At 30.6% G+C, this 21,832-nt stretch overlaps 1 protein-coding gene across 1 annotated transcript; it reads right to left on the bottom strand.

Moving 5' to 3' along the window:
* Window positions 1–2,209: 2,209 nt before the first annotated feature.
* Window positions 2,210–21,725, bottom strand: LOC143072886 (meiotic recombination protein REC8 homolog). Its single transcript, XM_076248024.1, has 19 exons — window positions 21,700–21,725; window positions 19,917–19,995; window positions 19,110–19,178; window positions 17,090–17,232; window positions 16,187–16,265; window positions 15,341–15,452; window positions 13,642–13,762; window positions 12,495–12,577; window positions 11,622–11,770; window positions 10,819–10,960; window positions 10,253–10,405; window positions 9,203–9,263; window positions 8,748–8,861; window positions 7,049–7,185; window positions 6,332–6,522; window positions 5,465–5,668; window positions 4,860–4,969; window positions 3,903–3,974; window positions 2,210–3,625 (listed from the first exon to the last, which is right to left on the bottom strand). The coding sequence occupies exons 2-19, from the start codon at window positions 19,970–19,972 to the stop codon at window positions 3,621–3,623; spliced, it is 2,001 nt and encodes a 666-aa protein (XP_076104139.1). The 5' UTR covers window positions 19,973–19,995; window positions 21,700–21,725; the 3' UTR covers window positions 2,210–3,620.
* Between the last annotated feature and the right edge of the window lie 107 nt (window positions 21,726–21,832).

Here is a 21,832-nt window from a genome sequence, read left to right as displayed (position 1 = left end):
TACTTGTTATATTTCATATGGTCACAAAAAAATAATTGCCTTTATTCTAACTTGGTAGAATGACAAGGGACTTGGTAAATTTATCACATTAAACAAATCTTTTTTTTCCATATGTGTATTGTGGTTTTTACACTGAGATATGTTTTTGATTAACCATTCAGTTATTATTCTGCCAACCAATCATGGTTAAACGGTTGTTGCTCTTGTTAATTATGTATGCACTCCTTCTTTCGTAAAGTAGGGAATGTTTCTGGTTTTTGCATCTGTCTGAACTGTATCAAGTTAAAGTTTGTATTTGACATAGTTTAGCATTAAAAGTTGTAGTCACATCAACTTGATCTTAGCACAACAATGTGATAATTGTGTCCATCAAACATATATTCTTAGCAGTCTTGGGTTAAAGATTTTAGACATACATAAATAATTTGTAAAACAAGATGAAAAGAATTGTTCAATTCCCCCTATATAACTGATAAATGGGCATATTTTTGGCAATCAACTTTACACTATAACACTGACAATTCAACATTTCATCCCTTATTGTACTTTTCAAGATGTTAACCTTTACTAACATTTATGTATGCTGACATTGGTAATATCCCTTACAAATGTGAAATTGAGGAAAGGATAGAGCAGTTCATTGTGTCTATTTTTAAATTATATATATAAATATATAAACAAGAATGTACACACTGTAATTTTTCGCCATTTACTTATCATTGGATTTTTGTTGAAAGTCTATATGAATGTTTGACAAGTAACACATAAAGTTAACATTATCAATGTTTAATGAAAGTAAAGTAGCCAACAGATGTGCAATGCCAGAAACCTTATAACCATTCCATACACCAAATATAATGGTCCTATTGCTATCAGTACCTGAGAAACAGTTCAAAGCACAAAAATCTTAACAATGACCAATAAACCATGAAAATGAGGTCAAAGTCATATGAACCCTGACAGACATGTATGGGCTTTGCTCATTTTTGAAGGCTGTACAGTGTCCTATAGTTGTTAATTTCTGTGTCATTTGGTCCCGTGTGAAGAGTTGTTTCATTGGCAATCATAAGATACCTTCTTTTTTAAATGCACACCTTGCAGTCACTCCTAAGTATTGTGTCCTTATTGCGAATAGTATCTGAATAATAGACCAAACCACAAAAACTCAACATTGTACAAAGAACCATGAAATTAAGGTAATGGTTGGATGAAACCTGCCAGTCGGACATGTACACCTTACAATCATTCCATACACCAAATATAGTTCACCTATAAATGCTTATAGTTTATGAGATACCACATAACCTTGTCATTTTTACTGATCCATGAACTAAGGTTAAGGTCCAGTGAACCCCAACTAAATGTACATTTTGATCTTGCTAGGAACCCATATACCAAATATAGTTATCTTATTACTTATAAGCGAGTATTTCACTTGAAAAAAAATAAAAGTTTTTAGAGTAGTTACTGATCCATGAAAAGAAGGAAAAAGACCATAAAAATTTGACAGACGAAAACTTCTGAACACAAGGTATCTGAATACAAGATGTGAAGCATTACGGTGAGACAAAAGATTTCTGAAAGATTTCATCTCTTCTGTTACTATTTGGTGGCATCAACAATTTGTAGAAGATTGTGACTAGGTCAGTTTAAGGGGGACTACCAAGGTAAGTCAATGATATTCAGTTTGCAGTTGTATTGTCACATCTCATTTTGATGAAGATTGTTTGACCTTACCCTCTTGGTTATGTTTTATTGACGTTGAAACTTCTGCAGTATTCATGCTATGGTATTGCCATTTTAATTTCTTCGCATTATGCAATCAAAATATAAAGCACCAGCAATTAATTTATTCAGAAACCAAGATTATTAATAAGTCATAAATACATATCCCATTACTTAATAGTATTGAGTTTGATTCACTGTAAAACTGATCAGTAAACATCAATATAAAGGGAGATAACTCAAAATAATTAATAAACTGGAACATTATATTGATAAATTTCTGAAAGACCTACAATTTATAATTTTCTGTCTCAGTATTTATTATAACAAGATCTTAACTGAAAGACTAGCTTGAAAGGGTTGTTTGTTTCTTATGTTATCCCCATTCTTTTTTTCAGATATATTAGACGGATGATGTAATGCAAAGTAATAGATAAACCTTAAAAGTGATGAACAAAGCAAAACCTACATAGATGAGACTAGAAAATTTAAAATATATTTTATTCTTCATAAAACATTATGTGCATGATTAAAGTAGATTTATCTACATCATATAACAAATGAATCAACAACAAAAGTTTAACAGTAATATTGTCCGACTAAAAAATCATTTCAACAACTAACTTTTATAAATCAACAGATTTAAAAACACAATTCAATGCTTAACAATTCTTATAGATCAACAATTCAAAGCTTAACAACTATGATAAATCAACAATTATACAGTTAACATGATAATCAACAAATAAACAGTTAACAAATATAAAATATACCAACAATATTAGGTTAACTTGATCAAGATTTAATACATACAAGTTAAACATTTAATAGCTACCATGATCTATGTATTCAAACAAACGGATGCAAACAGTTTATTCCAAGCTTTATGAAACTACATTTGTTGAATTCTTTCTAAATTAAAATTACCAAATCCATTCTACTTTATAGCAAAAATAACTCACTCTTCTTTCAAAGTAAAACTATTCTTTTTTTTTTAATATTGAGTGACACTGTTACTTATATCTGATTCAAAGCTTTCTATAAAAAAAATTGTCCAATACACATGATTCTTAAAAAAACTTTTATATCATTTAACCTAAGAATGAACTGAAAAGGACAAGATTGTGGTGTCCTTCATCAAATCAATTTTCATATAAAGACGCCTTTCAAAACATACACAATGTGTCAATTCAATTTCCCAGTAAAATCAGGTTTTTAAAGCATGATGATTTTAAAATGCATTTCACCAATTACAGTCCATAATCATAAAAATGTAAGAAGAAAAAGGAATGGAGGATAATGAAGAATTTTCCTATTGAAATTAAAATTATATTTGGTATTCATGTTTAATCTCAATCATATTACTGGGATTGCATGTACATGATTCACTCTATAGAATAATATAGTTGATGTTAAATGGAGTATAAATATACTTCTAAAAATAAAGAAAAGTCCCAACTCAGACAGTAAATCGAACTTAATCCTAGTGGAAATAGGCCAACAAAATGTTTAATCGAACCCTACTAATGTTTAACATCATAATTAATTCATACATGAAATTAAAATCTCATAATTATTTTTTTAATTTTGAAATCAAAATCTTCAATAATGTGTTCTTAGATAAAACATAAGTGGTTTAAAATCTGTGTTGGCTTATTTTGAACATTAAAGAATATTAAAATTAAGGAAATTTTTCAACCTAATTTTGTTTATACATGTATTTATAAAATTTAAAACTATTACAAAACTATATGTATATCAAATATAAATTCAGCATTCAAACTTAATATAAACATTTGGAAAGTTCTTACAATTCTACACTCATTAAACCTCAATGTTGCTGTGAAAACATCAGCACACAGACAATACAGACATCCATTTAGTGAATGCATCCTTTAAGGTGGTACCTAACACTACAGGGAGATAACTCTGTAAAATCAGCTAAACGTTTTGATTACGTTGTGTTGTTAAGGGAATATCAAGCTTCTCAATGATCAAAATAAGTGTTCATCAAACTGCTATATAACCAGTGTAATTTTTCTGATAAAATGGTTGGTTCAATTTTTTTGAAATTTTTATATTTTTGTCAAAGGGTCAAAGTGAATACTTTGTCAAAATTTAAGGAAAATTAAACGAGCCAAATTAATTTTAGTCAAAGTGTTGGGTACCACCTTAAGATGTTCTCCAGATGTAAATGTCTTCAAAGGCTTCCTCCTGTTCACATTTTACCTTTTTGGCTCGGCACAAATCTGAAATATTAGATATACTTGACAATGACATTGTTGATTCTGATTAGGTGGGTGTGTTTGAAATAAAAGTTATGTGCTATAAAATAATATAAATCTATTTCTATACCCTTGAACACAAATATTTTACCAGTTTTCATCCATAATAAGGACAAGGTTTATTTGTGGCAAAATATGGCCTAAAATGTCAACTTTATCATAAAATATCAGAGAGTAAACATTTGTGTTCTAAAATTTATCTATTTCATTTACTTAAAATTAACAGAAAATTTCAAAAGTTAGGATGATTACAGATACTTGTTTGTAGATTTCTCTAATGATGGATTAATATGTAAATAAAATTAAAAAAATATATATATAAAAAAAGAAAAAAACTTTAGAAAAACAACAAGTGAAACTGTGAGCTTCTGCTCACTGATGATACCCCTGTCCAAATATGTTCCGTAAACAGGAAGTTGTCGAGAGATGAATCTGAAAACGCATCACACGGTATAGCTGACTTATATCAAGTCTGAAACCAAATATCAGAAATCCTGGTAGTGCAGTTCCTGAGAAAAATGTGACGTAAAATTTTCAACTTGGCTATCAGGTGTAAAAATGATACAAGTGTTCGGTAAACACGAAGTTGTCGAGTGATGAATCTAAAAACGCATCACACAGTATAGCTGAAATATATCAAGCCTGAAACCAAATTTCAGAAATCCTGGTAGTGTAGTTCCTGAGAAAAATGTGACAAAAAATATTCATAGGACGGACGGACTGACAGACAGACTGACGGACTGATGGACTGACGGAAGGACAGACAGAGGGGTATAAAAATGTCTTTCCTAACGTAAATTAAAGTAGAGTTTATGGTATAATTTGTGAAATGTCACAATATGTACAAACCTATTAAATCAGAGAATATTTTTGCTGCTTGAGTTCTGTCAAATTGATTTGGTGAACAAATTGCTTGAAATGTTGTCCATTCTTCCTCTCTTGTGTATCGTCTGATTAGCCTTCAAAAAAGTATAAAAGAAACTAAAATATTTACTCAAGATTTCTTTCCTCTTTCTATTTTTAACAATAAAATAGGGTTTTTATTCAAAACAAATGCACAACATTTTGGACGTTTTGAACCGCTTTCTAAACCTCATACTTTTTTCCCTCAATAACAATGATATCCAACATAAAGTCTATGCTCAACCCATTCTATCATCACAAGTTTTTTATTCGAAGTACTAAATAAAACAATAGAGCATGACTTTCAAAATTATAGTCAGCCAGGGTTTAAATGTTGTACAAGGAAGCCACATGCAGATATACAAACTGAGCTAAAATAGTACTCCACTTAGCCTTATACAATTAGGCCACAGCTATACTAACTAAGTATGCCACCAGAGCAGAATTAAGGGCAATTACTAGGGAATGGAAAGCCAAACAGTTATTTATTGAAAATTAAAAACTAAATAAAATGTTGAGTCAGTAATTCTACTTTTTTATTAACTTTGTACCTGAGAAGTTCAGCTGCTGTGGGTGTAGTAGTAGTAACAACAGGCAGAGGAACAGGTGTTATAGGAACCTGAGGTTCTTCCATAATCGAGGACAGTTGTGCAAGAGATTCCTGGAGCACTGATTGGTTTTCAGATATATCAGGTATTAAATTGAGATCCATCTCTTCCTCTGTTGAAATGCTGCCTTTTGATCTAGATTTCCTTCTGTAAAAAATACAATTCAAAATTAAAAATCCACGTTTTATTGTTTTTTATTAGCAAATAGTAAAATTGAGAATGGGAATTATGTCAAAGAGACAACAATCCGACTAAAGAGCTGATAACAGAAGAAGTCCACCGATGGGTCTTCAACACAGTGAAAAAATCCTCAGCTGGCCCCTAAATAAAAATCTGTACTTGTTTAGTGAAATTGGAGGTCATGTTAAACTCCAAAACATATAAATGAACTAAATTTAAACAAGAATGTGTCCCAAATACACAGATGCCCCATCAGCACTATCATTTTCTATGTTCAGTGGACTGTGAAAATAGGATAAAATCTCTAATTTGGCATTAAAATTAGAAAGATCATATCATAGGGAACATGTTTACTAAGTTTCAAGTTTATTGGACTTCAACTTCATCAAAATTTACCTCAACCAAAATCTTTAACCTGAAGCGGGACAGACGGACACACAGACCAGAAAACATCATGACCATTTATGGGGCATAAAAACATAAAGACTAAAAAATGTGGAGGGCGTTATATATTTCTACAAATGCTGTGATTTAAAATCCTTGGATCAAAACTGACCTTGAAGTTAAAATTTCCTTGCTTTTTCATAATTCTGAAAGCCCCAAAAACTTCCTATAATTGGTAAAACCTACTTGGATTTACTAAGAGTTGGTTCCTCTTTCCCTTTACTCTTATCCAAATCTTTACTTTTGTCTGTCTCTGAATGAGTACTTTTCTGGTGAATAGACACTGGTGTATCATCTAGCAGACGACTCCTAGACAGGGAACCTTCTCTCATCATTTCAGTTGATGGCTGTTCTTCCATAACATGTTCTGGTATAGCCTGTAGGAACAAATGATTATTTAAATCTAAGAAATTAAAAAAAAAAATTATACAAAGGAATATTGTTTTACCTCTATATTCTAATCTAAGTGTGATAGTGCTGGGAAAATGCAAGAGAGTCCCTATTTATTCTTTTATAACGGTAAAACTTTGTTTGTAAAAAATTTAATTAAACATGATGATACGTATACGCATTAAACTAGTTATAAGATTAAGATTTATTGATGGAAGGAGCTTAATTTCTTGAATCACTGCATTTGAAATAGAAGTCTGTTCAGTAACCATTATAAGCAAATCAAAATTTTAAAATAAAAGGGCTAACTATTGATTCAACTTCTATTTAAATATTGAGTTTGAGGAATGCTTAATCAAATCAACTCAATTTTCAATACAAACATCAAGTAAACACATATTTTTACAATATCTTGAAAGAACTGTAGAAAGAAAAATGTGTGCACCCTATTTCACCCAAACAAAATGGCATTTCACAAGGACAATAAAAGTAAAGGCTTTTATAAAAACCTACTTCCAAATCAGGTCTTGGCAACTCATGTTCCTGTATTTGAATATCTGGTTCCTGTAGCTGTTGAACAGGAGATAGCTGTGGAACAGATTGGGAAATCAGTCTTCTTTTACTGCGAGTTGGTCTGGGTTCTTCATCTCCTTCAAAACATAATATAACTTAATTCAGTGTCAGCAAAATTTAAATACATCTAGAGGTATAGGGGGAGGGTTGAGATCTCATAAACATGTTTAACCCTGCCACAATTTTGCGCCTGTCCCTAGTCAGGAGCCTCTGGCCTTTGTTAGTCTTGTATGATTTTTAATTTTAGTTTCTTGTGTATAATTTAGAGTTTAGTATCACATCCATTATCACTACTAGTATACATATTTTAGGGGCCAGCTTAAGGACGCCTCTGGGTGCGGGAGTTTCTCGCTACATTGAAGACCCTTTGGTGGCCTTCGGCTGTTGTCTGCTCTATGGTCGGGTTGTTGTCGTTTTGACACATTCGCCAATTCCTTTCTCAATTTTATCTATATATTTCTTTCATTTATATAAGTTACTGACATCCAACTTGTTCTTAGATGTGAATTTAATTATTCAAATAAGCCTTTTTAGTGTCAATCTGCCGAAGAATCAGACAGTGGTTAAAAACATGACAAACAAAAAACCAATCAACTTGACATAAATTCAAGTTCAGAATGTATAATAGTACATGTATATGACATTCCTTTCCTTTTCCTGATCTGGTGATACAAGATATAATTTGGTTGAAATGCACTAGAAATTAACAATTAAGGGTAGATAACTCTGTATTTTGCAATTGTTTTGACTACAACGTATCTAGATATTTCTCGAATCATCAGACAAGCAGAAATGAACCTTCAATAAAGGATAGTTAGGTCCGTTGGGTTTTTTCAGTCATGTTTTTAAACATTACTTAATTGCCTGATTCTTACAAAAACTAAGATACTTAATACCAAATATCAAAATATCCATTTTTACTAGTATCAAAAACTTTAGTATCTGAATTGATTTGACTATACTAATCAATGATGTTAATAATTTTGACTAAATGGTAATGGCACTATCTTAAGTTTGTACCACTGGTAGTGTTCCATGCAAGACAATGTAAAAAATCTTGGGAAAGTGACATGATTCTGTTTTCAGAAAGTTACCATTCCTTGATAACCATTGAATTGATTTGTTTCCAATTGCGATAAAACAATATTATAAAACATGTTTTTTTTCCATGATCAAATCAATTCAAGAAAAACTGAAGAACAGTAAAGGTAGCTTTGTTTCCTTGTTTTGGGGTATTGTAAAGTGTGCAAGGATTTCATGTCGTGAATTTATTGACCATATCCATTATTTCCAGTATCAAACTTAAACCACCCCTGACATTCTTTAAAGATAAAAAATGTCTTTGTATTTGGAAAAATATGGTCACCAGTGAGAAAAACTGTCTAATTTCCTTTTTTTTTAACTTACAAAAATTATATAAAATTAGCTTTTATCTTTGACCAATTTAATCTGAATGTATATAGCTTGCTAGAAAGATTCAAAAATAAAATGAATTTCATTCCTTTACTGATATTTCGGAATTAAATTTTATCTGAGATACTATGACGACAAAAAGTTTAAAAAAATAAAAATAAATGAAAATAATAGGTTTAAACAGAAGTGTCAAGATTATTAAAGAGCATCTTAGTCCATGTTATACCAAGTAAGTCAGGCACACTCCATGCAGGTTGTCCAATGTCTGAATCTGTCTCCAGCAACCCATAAACTGCATTCCTTCTCCATAGCTGTAAAAGCTGCGGCTGTCTAGCCATTGCTTAAAAAAATATAACTTAATTACTATATTTGTTATGCTATCTAAAAACTGTTTATTTCTTTTGAATTGTTTAGCTTGTTATTGTAAAATTCCTGTTTTGGTTACTAAAATTGACAATCCTACTTTAAAAACTCACATTGTTTTGTAATTTAACTGACAATTGCTTTTGCATTGTGCCCATTTTCAATGGTTTTATTCCAAAAGAAATAAGCCAGTTATTATTTCCCTTGAGACTGGATGATGCACCCTTAACCACATCATACAAATACAAATTAAGTCTATGAGGTTCTTTGCAAATTTAAATGCACAATTTATTAACATATTATGTATGTATTAAGTACCTGGTCGTCCTGGATTGTTGAACAAATCTTGTACTGAAGACTTCTTCAAATCAGGTAAAACCTGAAAAAAGATGACACAAACTACACTTTTCTTTAATCTAACATTAATTTTCTCAGTAACTAAGCCACTATTGAAATCTCAATTTAATAACAGTTATAAATTTTTGATGTATTATACATGTGACATTGCAAAAACCATAAAATTAATGATATTCCTTTTTCTCTTATGGTTGTTGGCTACATGAAGAGATATTTCTTGTACCACACTAGACAGTGTGTGATAAAAAAAAAATGCTTTAATTTGATTGTCTTATCCAGGAGTGTGAGACAATATTACACCATTTTCATTGGCCATTTGTTAAGTCATTGTTGAATTTCAAAGGTTAAGAACTTAAGATGATGTACATTTCATCCATGGCAATGAGCATATACGTGATTTCTCTAATAATATACATAACACTCAAATTTTCTTCCTGAAAATCTTTTTTTTTCAAATTTTATTATATTCTGAAGCGTATAAAGTTTTTTAATGTCTGATGATTAAGTTTGAAACCAGGACATGTGATTGGAATGTACAAATGAGGAGATCAAGGATCAGAGAGTTGACCATAAGAGAAATAGGTTTAACATGTGAGAATATGGTATCATTTAAATTGTTATAATTAACTCTACAAGGCTCATTTATTATTATATTGAAATTAAACAGCTCTATTTGATATCAAGGGATATCAAATGCTAACTTATTATGAAACCTATTACAAATACAGGATAATATTAGCATTTAAACTTATCCACAAGTTATTCATTTTTTTGACAGCCAGTCAGTTTAATTGAAATTTTTACAAAGATCTTCTTCAAGAACTTTTTAGGTATTAAAATACATACTGCTATCTATACCTATGCAAAGTGCACCTTTTTCATCTCTTTAATAATAAGTTATGCACCAGAAATTCATTTGTTAAACCTTTCTCTAGATTATAGATAAAACAAATTTCAAGCAATATGAAGTAGAACAATCTATATACCTATAATTTTTCCATATATACTTACAAAAGTTCTCATAATGTCTTCTCTATTTGTGAAATTTTGTTTCAATTGGTCTTTAAGTATTTGACATTGGGCATCAATGCACAAATGACGTCTTTTTCTTTGTCTTCTAGGACTTGGTGGGACAGGTGACAACTGCAGTGTGAAACTTGCTCTCTGTAAGTCAGAAAAAAAAAACATATTTAATACCAAACAATGAAGCTTCCAGATGATTATTTATATAACTAACTTAAGAGCAATTCCATAAACATGGATGTGGAAGTATAGGAAAGGACTTTCAAAATAGTCCAGTCCCACAACAAACATAATTGAAGTAATTTTGCATACAACAAATGGAAATACAACCATAATCAACTCATATCAAAATAGCAAATAATTTTCATACCCCCAAATATTTATTTTAATGGAAAATTTAAAACCCTACGAGAAATCAAATCATTGCACATACTGTTTCATAATTTTGTTCCGACACATAACAAAGGTTATGCAATTATTTTGCAGGCATATCAGTCGCATCCCTATAAAAGTAATGTATTTTTGTTAAAAATCATAGTATCAAGAATCCTTACAGCTCTTCTAGGTCTCAATACTGGTTCCTCTGGCTGTGGCATTGGAGTAACCCCAGGAGATAATACTGGTGCCCTTCTTTCTGGTACACTAGATTTATCAGGTTTGGTCATGGGTGTTCTTTCTTTTGGTGATAATAAACCTCTGTGGAAATAAAAATTCAAAAATTGACAACAGAAGTGTCATTGCTGAACTCTTTTGGTAAAATAATTTAATAGCAGGATGAAAGTTTAATTAATTTACTTTGATCATTCATTGTGGTGCCAGCCTGCACCATTTGAATAGTTTAAAATATTTGCCATTTCCTGTCTGTGAAAGGGAGAGGGCATATATTTTCAACTAAAAAAAATCAAATTAAACATATGCTCTTGAAGAAATTGTTAGTGACCCTATTTTTTTTTTAAACCACAACAATTGTCATAAATAAACCATATGTAACTATTTACTGAGATGAATAATTCTTAATTCAATTCAGAATGGTTGTATGTTTGTCAGGAGACAAGGGAATTTGTTAAAATTACTTTCTTCAAAATTTCTAAACGTGTGAGCAAACTTAAAATATATGCTGTAAATTTCAAAATTATTGTTATGTTTTTATATTGTGAAAAATGCGACAGGGTTATAATTGCAATAATCTAAACTCGCAGTTTGAAATTTAACAGGATTTTTCTCAATATCGCAAAAAATTAAAATCTCATTTTTATTTTTGTTCAATATAATAAAATCGCAATAATTTCTGAATTTACAGTAAACAAGATACAGCATTCATGGATTAGTCAAAAGAAAGATTTTATAATTATCTTACTGGACTAGATCTTGTTGCATTTCTTCATACTGTGGCACTTTGACAGGAGATAGGAATTTGCCCATCTGTAAATCCCCTGGTAGAGGTTCCTCTAAGATAATGTCTACTAGTTTACCATCAAATGGTGGCAGGTCATGTTCTGGTTGGAACTGAAAAATGTGTAAAGATTAATGATTTTATAGGTTATAATTAATTTTAGGTGACTAATGTCATACATTTATTAATCGTTTTAAACTCATTTCAATAATGCAATGGAAACAACTCAATTTTAGTGTCTTAAGAATAAACTCTATTCGGGTGAGGGAATTTCTCGCTACATTGAAGACCTGTTGGTGACCTTCTGCTGTTGTTTTTTCTATGGTCGGGTTGTTATCTCTTTGACACATTCCCCATTTCCATTCTCAATTTTATCTATTGCATATCTCATGTCTAGAAATTAACCATTTTGTACACTACCTTTTGTAGTGCTGACAGTTTACCTTCATGTCTCAAGAATGTAACCCACTTACATAGACCATTGGGCTTTACGTTCTCTTTTGTGTGTTACAAATTCTTTATTGGAATATCATAAAATTGAGTTTGAGTTGTGGTGCTTCCTGTCTGATTGGCATGTTTTACATGCAAAATCTTTGACCAAATAATGTTGATTATTACTTATCCAAGAAACAGCATAACTAAGAAATTGATTTAATTGAGAGGAAAACTAATTTGAACATCAATCAGTTCTTAAAAAACTAATTTTTGAGATTTCAAACTAAATCATTTATGTTAATCCATTGTTTATAAAATTAAAGAAAACAAAATGTGTTATCAGAACCAATCACCCCACAAAGTTTTATAATACTTAACAGTTTTTTGGTGTTTTTTTTATACCTGAATATCTTGGAATATTGTCATATCAATATCTGGGATAGTTATCTCCTCCTTGCTGGATACTGTGTGTGGTGAAGCCATATCTATAATGTAATCAACATGAATTTTACACATATATAGAAACTTTGATAAAAGCATACAACCCTTATATATGCCATAGCATCTTAAAGGTCTTTTAAGAAGTTCAGACAGTTAGAAACAGAAGTTGAAAAGATAAAAAAAAAAACGAAAAAATTGGTAAAAGTCTGAACATTCTAGAATTATCTAATTTCAAGATTGGGCAAAAAAGAATTTCTTTTTGGCTTAATAAGGACAGCAGACAGATAAACAAAACATTTATTTTGCTTATGCCCTGAATAACATCATTTTCATCTATTGAAAAAGTAATCACTCTTGAAAACAAATATATATGCAGTTGAAAATGGCACAAGTTATACAAGTACTACAATCTTTTTTTTAAAACATAAAAAATTCAGACATATGCATGTTATTTTATTTTCATCCCTTCTATTATAATATAATTAAGAGTAAGATATTTTGATGTTACATCTACTAAGTTTTTTACCTATGGTCAATAGTTATATTTATTATACCTCAGTTATCATTAACTATATAAAAGATCATAAAATAAGTACACAATATTTTCACTATTGTGCAAATTACAAGCTTTGAACTATTGGACCGGTAAAAAATTTCCAACTATTGGACCTGGGTGAAACTATTTGACTGCAAGCGTCATTATATATCGCGGAATTTTAGATGCAGCTTCGCAATTGGAGGATTTTGAAAATAATGCGGCAGTAACGACCCTGTGTTTTACCTTTTTGTATCTAGTATAGGGTTGACGTCAGTGCAAGACGTATTCCTTAGCATTTGAACATATCTATGAAGTAAACGTTATGGTTTGATTTCTTCTTTTCAATATTACGATAGTTGAATAATCATTGCCATTTATTATCTGTGATATAATAAAACACTTACTGATTGAATATTCGTGGAATGGAAAGTTTATTGTCCCTCGGATACAACTATTGCCCTCCGCTACACCTCAGGACAATAGTTGCTCCTCGGGATAATAAAGTAAAACTTACTATTCCACTCATACCCAGTCAATAAGTATACAATAGTTTTAATAATTTATATCTACCTGGTTTTAACATTGGTTCAGTGATAGATATTTGTGGTGTAGAGGGATGAGCTAGCCTTAATGGTGGACTCATCAATGGAGATCTGGGAATTGCTAAGCTAGATTCTATTCTCCACATTTCCTACAATAGCATGTGTATATTGATTTTGTCTATCAAGGTAATACATGTACTTTATGCAAATTTATCATTTGGTCTTTCATTTATCCTGGATTTATAGACTGAAAAATTCAAAAATTGAGGTGCTTTGAATGATGGGAACTGGATGTGACATCAGTCATTTAGTTATTTGACTTTACCAAGTTAGGATCATATTAATTAGCCTCTTTTAACTGTTGTATGGTTGTTATATCAATAATAATATTAGAATATGCAACACTGTTTTTTTTTTTATTCTTTTAAAAGAAATTAATGGCTCTGCATACCATTGTGTCTAAAATAATACCAGATTCTAAATGCAGCATTGTGAATGTCAGAGCAATTCTGTTTTTACTGGTCTGTTACCACTAAAGACAAAGTTTTTATTATATTATAACTTCATTTAGAATGAAAGGTAGAAAATGGTGTAAATGTATAAAATACACACGTGAACTTACCAATTTCTTACATAGAGAATCTCTTCAACTAGAACTTGAATTAAAAGTATAACAACAATTAAAATCAACATTTAACAAGCAACATAGAAATTTGATGTTAAAAAACTGCTAAACATTTTAAGATATGTATGAAATAAATTTTATTCCATATATATTTGAAAGAATATAGATTTCAGTTTTTGATAATGAAAATGAAAAAGGATATCACATTCACAGATAAAATTTTAAAGCTGAACAATTATAAACTATCTATTTATGGTCCTCTAAAGGAAAATAACAACTCAAACAAGTTGCAATATTGCAGGCCACAAATGTGACAGTCAGTATTTTCATTTCATATGAAAATAAATGAATGACATTTAGCATACACTACAACTATAACTACCAATTGTAAATTTCTATAAACATTACTGAGTTATATCCCCTTTACTATAAATTTTCTAATAATAATGTAACATTTCAACTTTTGGGAGCAGATAACCCCATCACATATGAAGGAAAAGAGCTAAAAATGCTTTCTGTATATATATATATATATGATTAAGACACATTAAAATAGCTAGAATACTAAAACATCAAATGTCTTATACAGAAACTAAAATATTAAAGCTATGACAATCATTACAATAAGCTAAATTAGCATATTAAAACATAAAGATTTTCTAATTTAATTCTTTATATGTAACATTCAATCTGACAATAAAAATTCACTCTATTAACATGATTAATAGGTTTTGTTTAAAAAGTTTATTTTTGAATTTTATTATAGCATGAATTTATGCTGCAATATTCATAGCTGTAATATGAAATTTTCAATAAAAATAAAACATGCACAATAAGCCAACAATCAACAAAAAACATCAGTTTTGATTAATATTTGATTAATTTTTTCCTTACAACCATTAATCAACACATGTATTTTTTCTTTTGTAATTTTTTTTGTAGGAATGAAATTGATTTATTAAATTGTTCACATCTTTTCCACAAATATCTATTGTAATCCATTTCACACAATAATAATTCCCTTACTTTAAGTTTGTACAATCTTTTTAGGTTGCTGCAATGTACATGAGACACAAAAAAAACATTTGATCACAATACCTACCATGTCTGGTATCTGAGGTGATTTCAATAAGTCTGCTGCATCCATTTGTAGTACACCAAACCAAGGATTATCTGCACATAAATCATCTAAATCACATGCCAACTGTTCTTGTCTAAAATTAGTAACAAAAATGAACAGAAATATGAAGCTGAATTGTTTGATAAATAAATCAAAACTTAAAGAACATCAGAGATTATTGTTTTAATATCAAATGACTAAACGATAGAAAAGTTTATATTGTCTCAGGCTCAAATAATGTGAGCTATGAAATTATAGCACAACTTATTAATTAGAGAAAGTAAAAACAAAACTGAAAAGAAAAGAAAATTGTAAATGGCTATAAACAAAATAATATTCTATCATATGCAAATACATGTATTCATTACACCAGCTCTATTATCAGTAGTCATGACCAAACAAGAATAAGGCTTCATAGGATACTATGCCTGTCTTGGGTTGCTACATTTCCACATTCAGTGATCTGAATACCTGGCATAAAACTAATTTTTCAAAAAGTTCACATCACAATTTACATAAAGCTTTCTATGCAGTATGGGTTTTGCTCATTGTTGAAGAGTGGTATACAACTGATGAGCTCCAGAATAGAATAAGATACCAATAATGAGTAATAAGTTTAAACATATTTAATTATAGTGGATTGGGAAACAATTAAGTTTTGCAACTTATATTAATCCCTTTCCATAATGAGTAATTGACAGAGGCATGGCCATAAAATGTTAGGTCAGCATTTCATATAAACGTTAAGCTTATCAAGAATCTACTTTATTATCAAATGTACATATTGAAAATTAATAGTAAAGTTCCTTCCATAGCTTTGTAAGTTACCTATTCATGGCCTTCAGATCAATCTCTTCCAGATTGGCCACAGCAATTCTCATCTTACAGAAAAAATTAGTGACATCATCTGCAATAAAAATAAGTCCTTGTTCAAACTAGTAATCATTTATAGTTCATTTTTATTCTTTGAACACAATAGTTTAATCTGTAAACTTGGCCATTGACTCACAAGTTTAACATATTCAGTATGAGTTAATTGCCTAAGTTTGCAGGCTTCATAAAAAATTGTTAAATCTCATATAAAATAATATGCAAAAGACAGATAAGATTTTGAAAGGTTAGAAACAAACCAGAATTTTCTATTCAACCAAATTCTAGTGTGAAACAAGCATGGTAATTGGAAACATGTTTCTATTTTTTCTACTTACTATATTCTTAATGAGCATCAGTATTCCCCAACTTAAGACTGAGCTGGCTAGTAAAGTAAATGAGTAAGTGGTTACATTGTCCCTTAGATCTTAATGTATTTTAATGCGGCAAAATTCACATAGAAATAGTTGTGATATATATTATATAATACGACTGATACAAAATTATTCCATCAAAACAAGACAAAAGATGAGATTCTTAACTTTAATGTATGTGAAAAACTTTTTGTTTTCCACGTTTCAAATAAGACCAACAAAAAATTAAAAAAGAATGTGACCCACTCAAGCTTTGCAATTTTCAAGTTACAAAGGGACATAACTCTAAAACGAAAAAATGAACACAATCAGCCCCTGTCTGCAAAATTTGGTTCTTTGCATTGTGTATGAATTTCATAATAGATGGAAAAAAATATTTTAAGTGTGGTAATGAATATATGGGATGAACAGATGGACTGACTGCCAGAAAGATTGAAGGACAATACCATTTAAGCCCCATGCAGTCATAAAAAAAGTTATTTCTTACCTAGTAGGTATTCATTTTGTCTTTTAAACACCCTGATAACTCCATACATTAGCTGTGATGATAGATATAAGGAAAACCTAGGATGTCCAGATCCTTGTTTCTTTGGCATTATTCTCACCAGTATATAATCAAGAATATCATCACTGAAAAGTATCATTTAATTAAAAACAAGAATATCTATATGTGTTAATGATCCAAAGACATCATTCCCTGGCCTCTAGCGCTTATTTAACTTCATACCAAATGTCATCTATTTAATATTATATTATAGGTCAGGTGCGTAGCTAGAATGAAACGATGTGGAAGCAACTACTGCTGAGCGGAGCGATGCGAAAAAATTTTGGGACCCTATTATGCAGAAAAATGTGTTTTTTTTCAGTTTTCGGTCATAGGATGTTTAAAGAGGAGCTATATGTAGATAAAAATTTATGAATGTAAAACTATTAATAAATCTTCTGAATAGAGAAATACATAAACAACACATATTTTTGATACAGAATTTACTCAAAATTGTCCAAAATCTGCTCTTCGGGTCTGGGCAGAAACAAACTTCTCTATTACTTTGTCAATATTCACACTGAAATCTCGATGAATATGCAGTAATGCTATGTAACTGTCATTGTTCATTGTTGATCGTACATTTGTTTTCAATTACATACGTAGTATGGTGACTGAAAGATTTCCATCATGGCATGGTAGCACTCGCGAGATGTTATAAACCAGCAGACGTGTTCGGCATCAAGCGACCTCCGAATTGAATTCGTCAAAATTACATGCCAGGTCAGTTTCGATTGTCTCAGACAATATTGAGATTTATTCGTTTATGATATTTCCTACAACACGATGAAGCAGATACAGCGCAAAGAAGTGATTTTCTAATAATACGAGACGCGACTCCACTCTCCAGTTCCCTTATCATATGGTCTATGAACGCAAAAAATAATGAGACTTTCCAATACTGTTTTGGCATGGTTGCAGGGTGATTGGCTCCGGTAGCCATCGACCACATCGCCTTGGCATATTTTCAACGATATCGAATGGACCTGATTTTTCTAATGCCGATTGGTACATCTCATTCCAAACTGATAAACTGTACACTGTAAAATGTGCTCCAAAACAACATGTCTTACTCTGAGTATTACAAATTCAAATCTTGTAAAAGATACAAGTTACCTCCCGATCTTGTCATAATCTCCAATATTTTTTTTATTTTGAAACCAAATGTTGTTATCTAATGATATTTCATCAATTAAAAAAGTGACAACATAGGTGTTTCCTTTAACATTCAATTTATAAATTTTGATTTTGCTATTTCTTTTTTGCATCAACGTGCACACAACTGCGTGTTAGCGTATAGGGAGCTATGATCTTTTTCTGCATGACTCGAACAGCTTCATCAACACTTGTAACTAGGTTGTCAAACTAATATCCGGGTTAGACGGAAAAGACACCAACAGTCTCCGAACGTGAAACAAATATCATACTCATAATAGTCTTAGATAATACATGCAGCACACTGTCTGATTCCGATTGACCAATTTTATTTTTTTTTTGTGAGACATGGATGCACGTGCTGTCGTGCCTCTGGGTAGCTACGCCCCTGTAGGTCCAACTTAAACTGATCTAATCACACACTTTAACATATAAAGTATTCAAAATATGCAGTCAATAGACCATGACTGAGGGGATAGGGCCATATGATTCTGTGGAAATGGGATGTGTCAAGAATAATTACATCTGCATACCAAATATAATTGACCTACTTATGGTTCCCCATAAGCTGACCTAATTACAAACTATACATGAAAACTTCAACAAAAGTTACAAATTTAATAGACCATAACTAAGGGGGCAGGCCCAAATGTTCTCCAAAGAAAATAGATGTGCCAATGCTAATACAACTACTATCCAAATTTCGTTGACTATCATAAGTGGTTCCCATAAACTGACCTTATTACTAACGATCAACATAGACTGAATAAAAAATAATTGCCTTAAAACAGTATTGTATAATATTTACCATGTTCTTTTAATATCTACTGCACTAAAATCTCTTCTTTTGAGCTGATCAATCTTTGTAGCAGCAAGCCTGAAATTGTTCATTGTTTATATTTACAACTAATTTTGATATTTCGTCCAATTTATATGCACTTTGAGTTAAAAAAGTTAGAGAGTGGAAAACAATTTGGGGCGTACAGATGGACATGAAGGGGCATTAAGATTCTCCCTGCAGCTCCATGAATATTGATATTGATAATTTTCAACTAAAGGGATCTTTTCATCACTTGACAATTTTCAGGTATATTTTGTAGTTTTTCTTTGACAACTGAGCATATTCATATATAAATTACTCTCTTCTCCTTAATGGTCTTTATGCTCTTGATGATCTATCTCCCTTATAATTGATGATCTATCTCCCTTATAATTGATAGTCTATCTCCCTTATAATTGATGATTTATCTCCCTTATAATTGATGATCTATCTCCCTTATAATTGATGATCTACATTGTATCTCCCTTATAATTGATGATCTACATGTATCTCCCTTATAATTGATGATCTATCTCCCTTATAATTTCTAGTATTTGCTGCAGACATTTAAACAGTAAATATTTTAAATACATGTATAATAATTTAAATATATATGCTAAAAAATTAATAGATGTACAAGTAAAACAAACATTTCTAACAATACATAAAATTCTTATCTATTAAAAATGGAAAAGGGAGGGGTAGAGATAAAGTTGAACACCAGTTTTATAAACACAACTATGATCTTCAGCTTATTTAATCATTTCAATGTTTTTATGCTAAATGTGGACTTACCAAACTGTTCCAAATTTTCCTCCTCTTCTTTGAAGAATACTTTGGTGATAGAACATTATTGAAATATATATATATGTACCTGAAACAACATTATAAAATAGTAAAAGAAATATTATTCATATAGAGACAGTTTGTTTTTAATCTATCATTTCCATTTTTCACTATCCAAGAAATCTGATTCTAATTCAAAAGCTTAGTTTTATGTTTTTGATTACTATTGTGCATTACTTGCTCTCTACTGCTGCGTGGTTACATGGAATTAAAATACCTCAGGAAGAGATAAACTAAGATGATTCAGCTGGCTGTAACTTTTTTTTAAATGATGTCAATATATTATTTATTTATAATTTAAATTAATTGACAAGAATTATTGAAAACCCTTATTATTGACACTTTTAATTTCTACAATTCTAAGTAACGGTCAGATCTTTTAATACATTCATGGCGTATGATGCCTTGAAGCATCACCTGGGTATCGCCATATAATTGACACTTTTAATATCTATAATTCTTCAGGGCAGATTTTTTTTTATTTTCTGTTTTATGTGAAAGATTTGAGTTTGATCAGTCTGATAAGATAATCTACAAGCCACAGATACATGTATGTACAGAATACAGCAGTTTCTGGTTTCGGTTTTTAGTTGAATCTGTCATGTAACTTCCATCACATGACAAAAATGTAGACATTCCCCATTTCCATTCTCAATTGTATCGTCACTCCCAACACATGTTTAGCAAACAGGTAAAAAGTGATTTTATACTGCACAAAATATTTGGGAAATTGAAATCTAATAAATGGTCATCCTCCCTCAGTCGTACAGGAGTTTATGTTTATGTTTATGTTTTTGATTACTATTGTGCATTACTTGCTCTCTACTGCTGCGTGGTTACATGGAATTAAAATACCTCAGGAAGAGATAAACTAAGATGATTCAGCTGGCTGTAACTTTTTTAATGTACAGAATACAGCACATTTAGTGTTTTTATACTGATATTCTAATGATATACTAACCCTAACCCTAACCCTAACTCTAACCTTAACCCTATTTGAAAAAGTAAAAATGAAAATATCAGTATTAAAAGTGTCAATAATATGGGTCTGATGCTTGGTCCGTTTCTGTGTGTGTTAGTTACATTGTAGTGTTGTGTCATTGTTCTCCTCTTATATTTATGCGTTTCCATCAGTTTTAGTTTGTTACCCCGATTTTGTTTTTTGTCCATGGATTTATGAGTTTGAACAGCGCCAGCGGTATACTACAGTACTGTTGCCTTTATTTAGACAAAGTAAAATACTTCTGGAACATAAATTATTTCTATACTACCCTATTTTTTGACGATTCTGAAAATGCTGGAAATTTTTAATAGAGAAGGGATACAGGCACACCATCTATCTGGTAATTTACATCATGAAGGCATGCAAAATTGACAATATTTTCGGGTGAATCCATGATTCCAGAAATATGACGAAATAATATTACTGAATACTTTTGAACAATGTTTTATAATACAAAATTCACAATTCATGTATAAGTTTGAGTGTTCTCTATTTTTCTCAACTTAAATTTGCATGCTATATTATTTCAACTGAAATAAATCAAAAGGAAACATTTTTGTCTGTGATAGAAACGAGCGCCTGTGCTTTTTTTTCAAATAGTCTTAAATTACATGGTACACTAATTACTGAAGGTGAACCCCTGAATTACAACAACAAGCAAAATATAACCTTACACTTGCAGTAAATAATATGAAATATAAGCTTATAATTTTCGGACAACTTGCACACCTCTTTCAAAAAACAAAAGTTTCAAATTTCCCGCCTACACAAGTTATTTTTCGATTAGTGCTTGAAATGATCCATTTAAGCTCTACTGTACTAAACACTTGGTTGATTAAGAACTTTTGTGATTTTTCTAATT

Source organism: Mytilus galloprovincialis, chromosome 4 (genome assembly GCF_965363235.1).
Source record: "Mytilus galloprovincialis chromosome 4, xbMytGall1.hap1.1, whole genome shotgun sequence".
Lineage (NCBI taxonomy): Eukaryota > Metazoa > Mollusca > Bivalvia > Mytilida > Mytilidae > Mytilus > Mytilus galloprovincialis.
The sequence above is the reverse complement of the archived record's forward strand: the minus strand, read 5'-3'. Positions and strand labels throughout refer to the sequence as shown.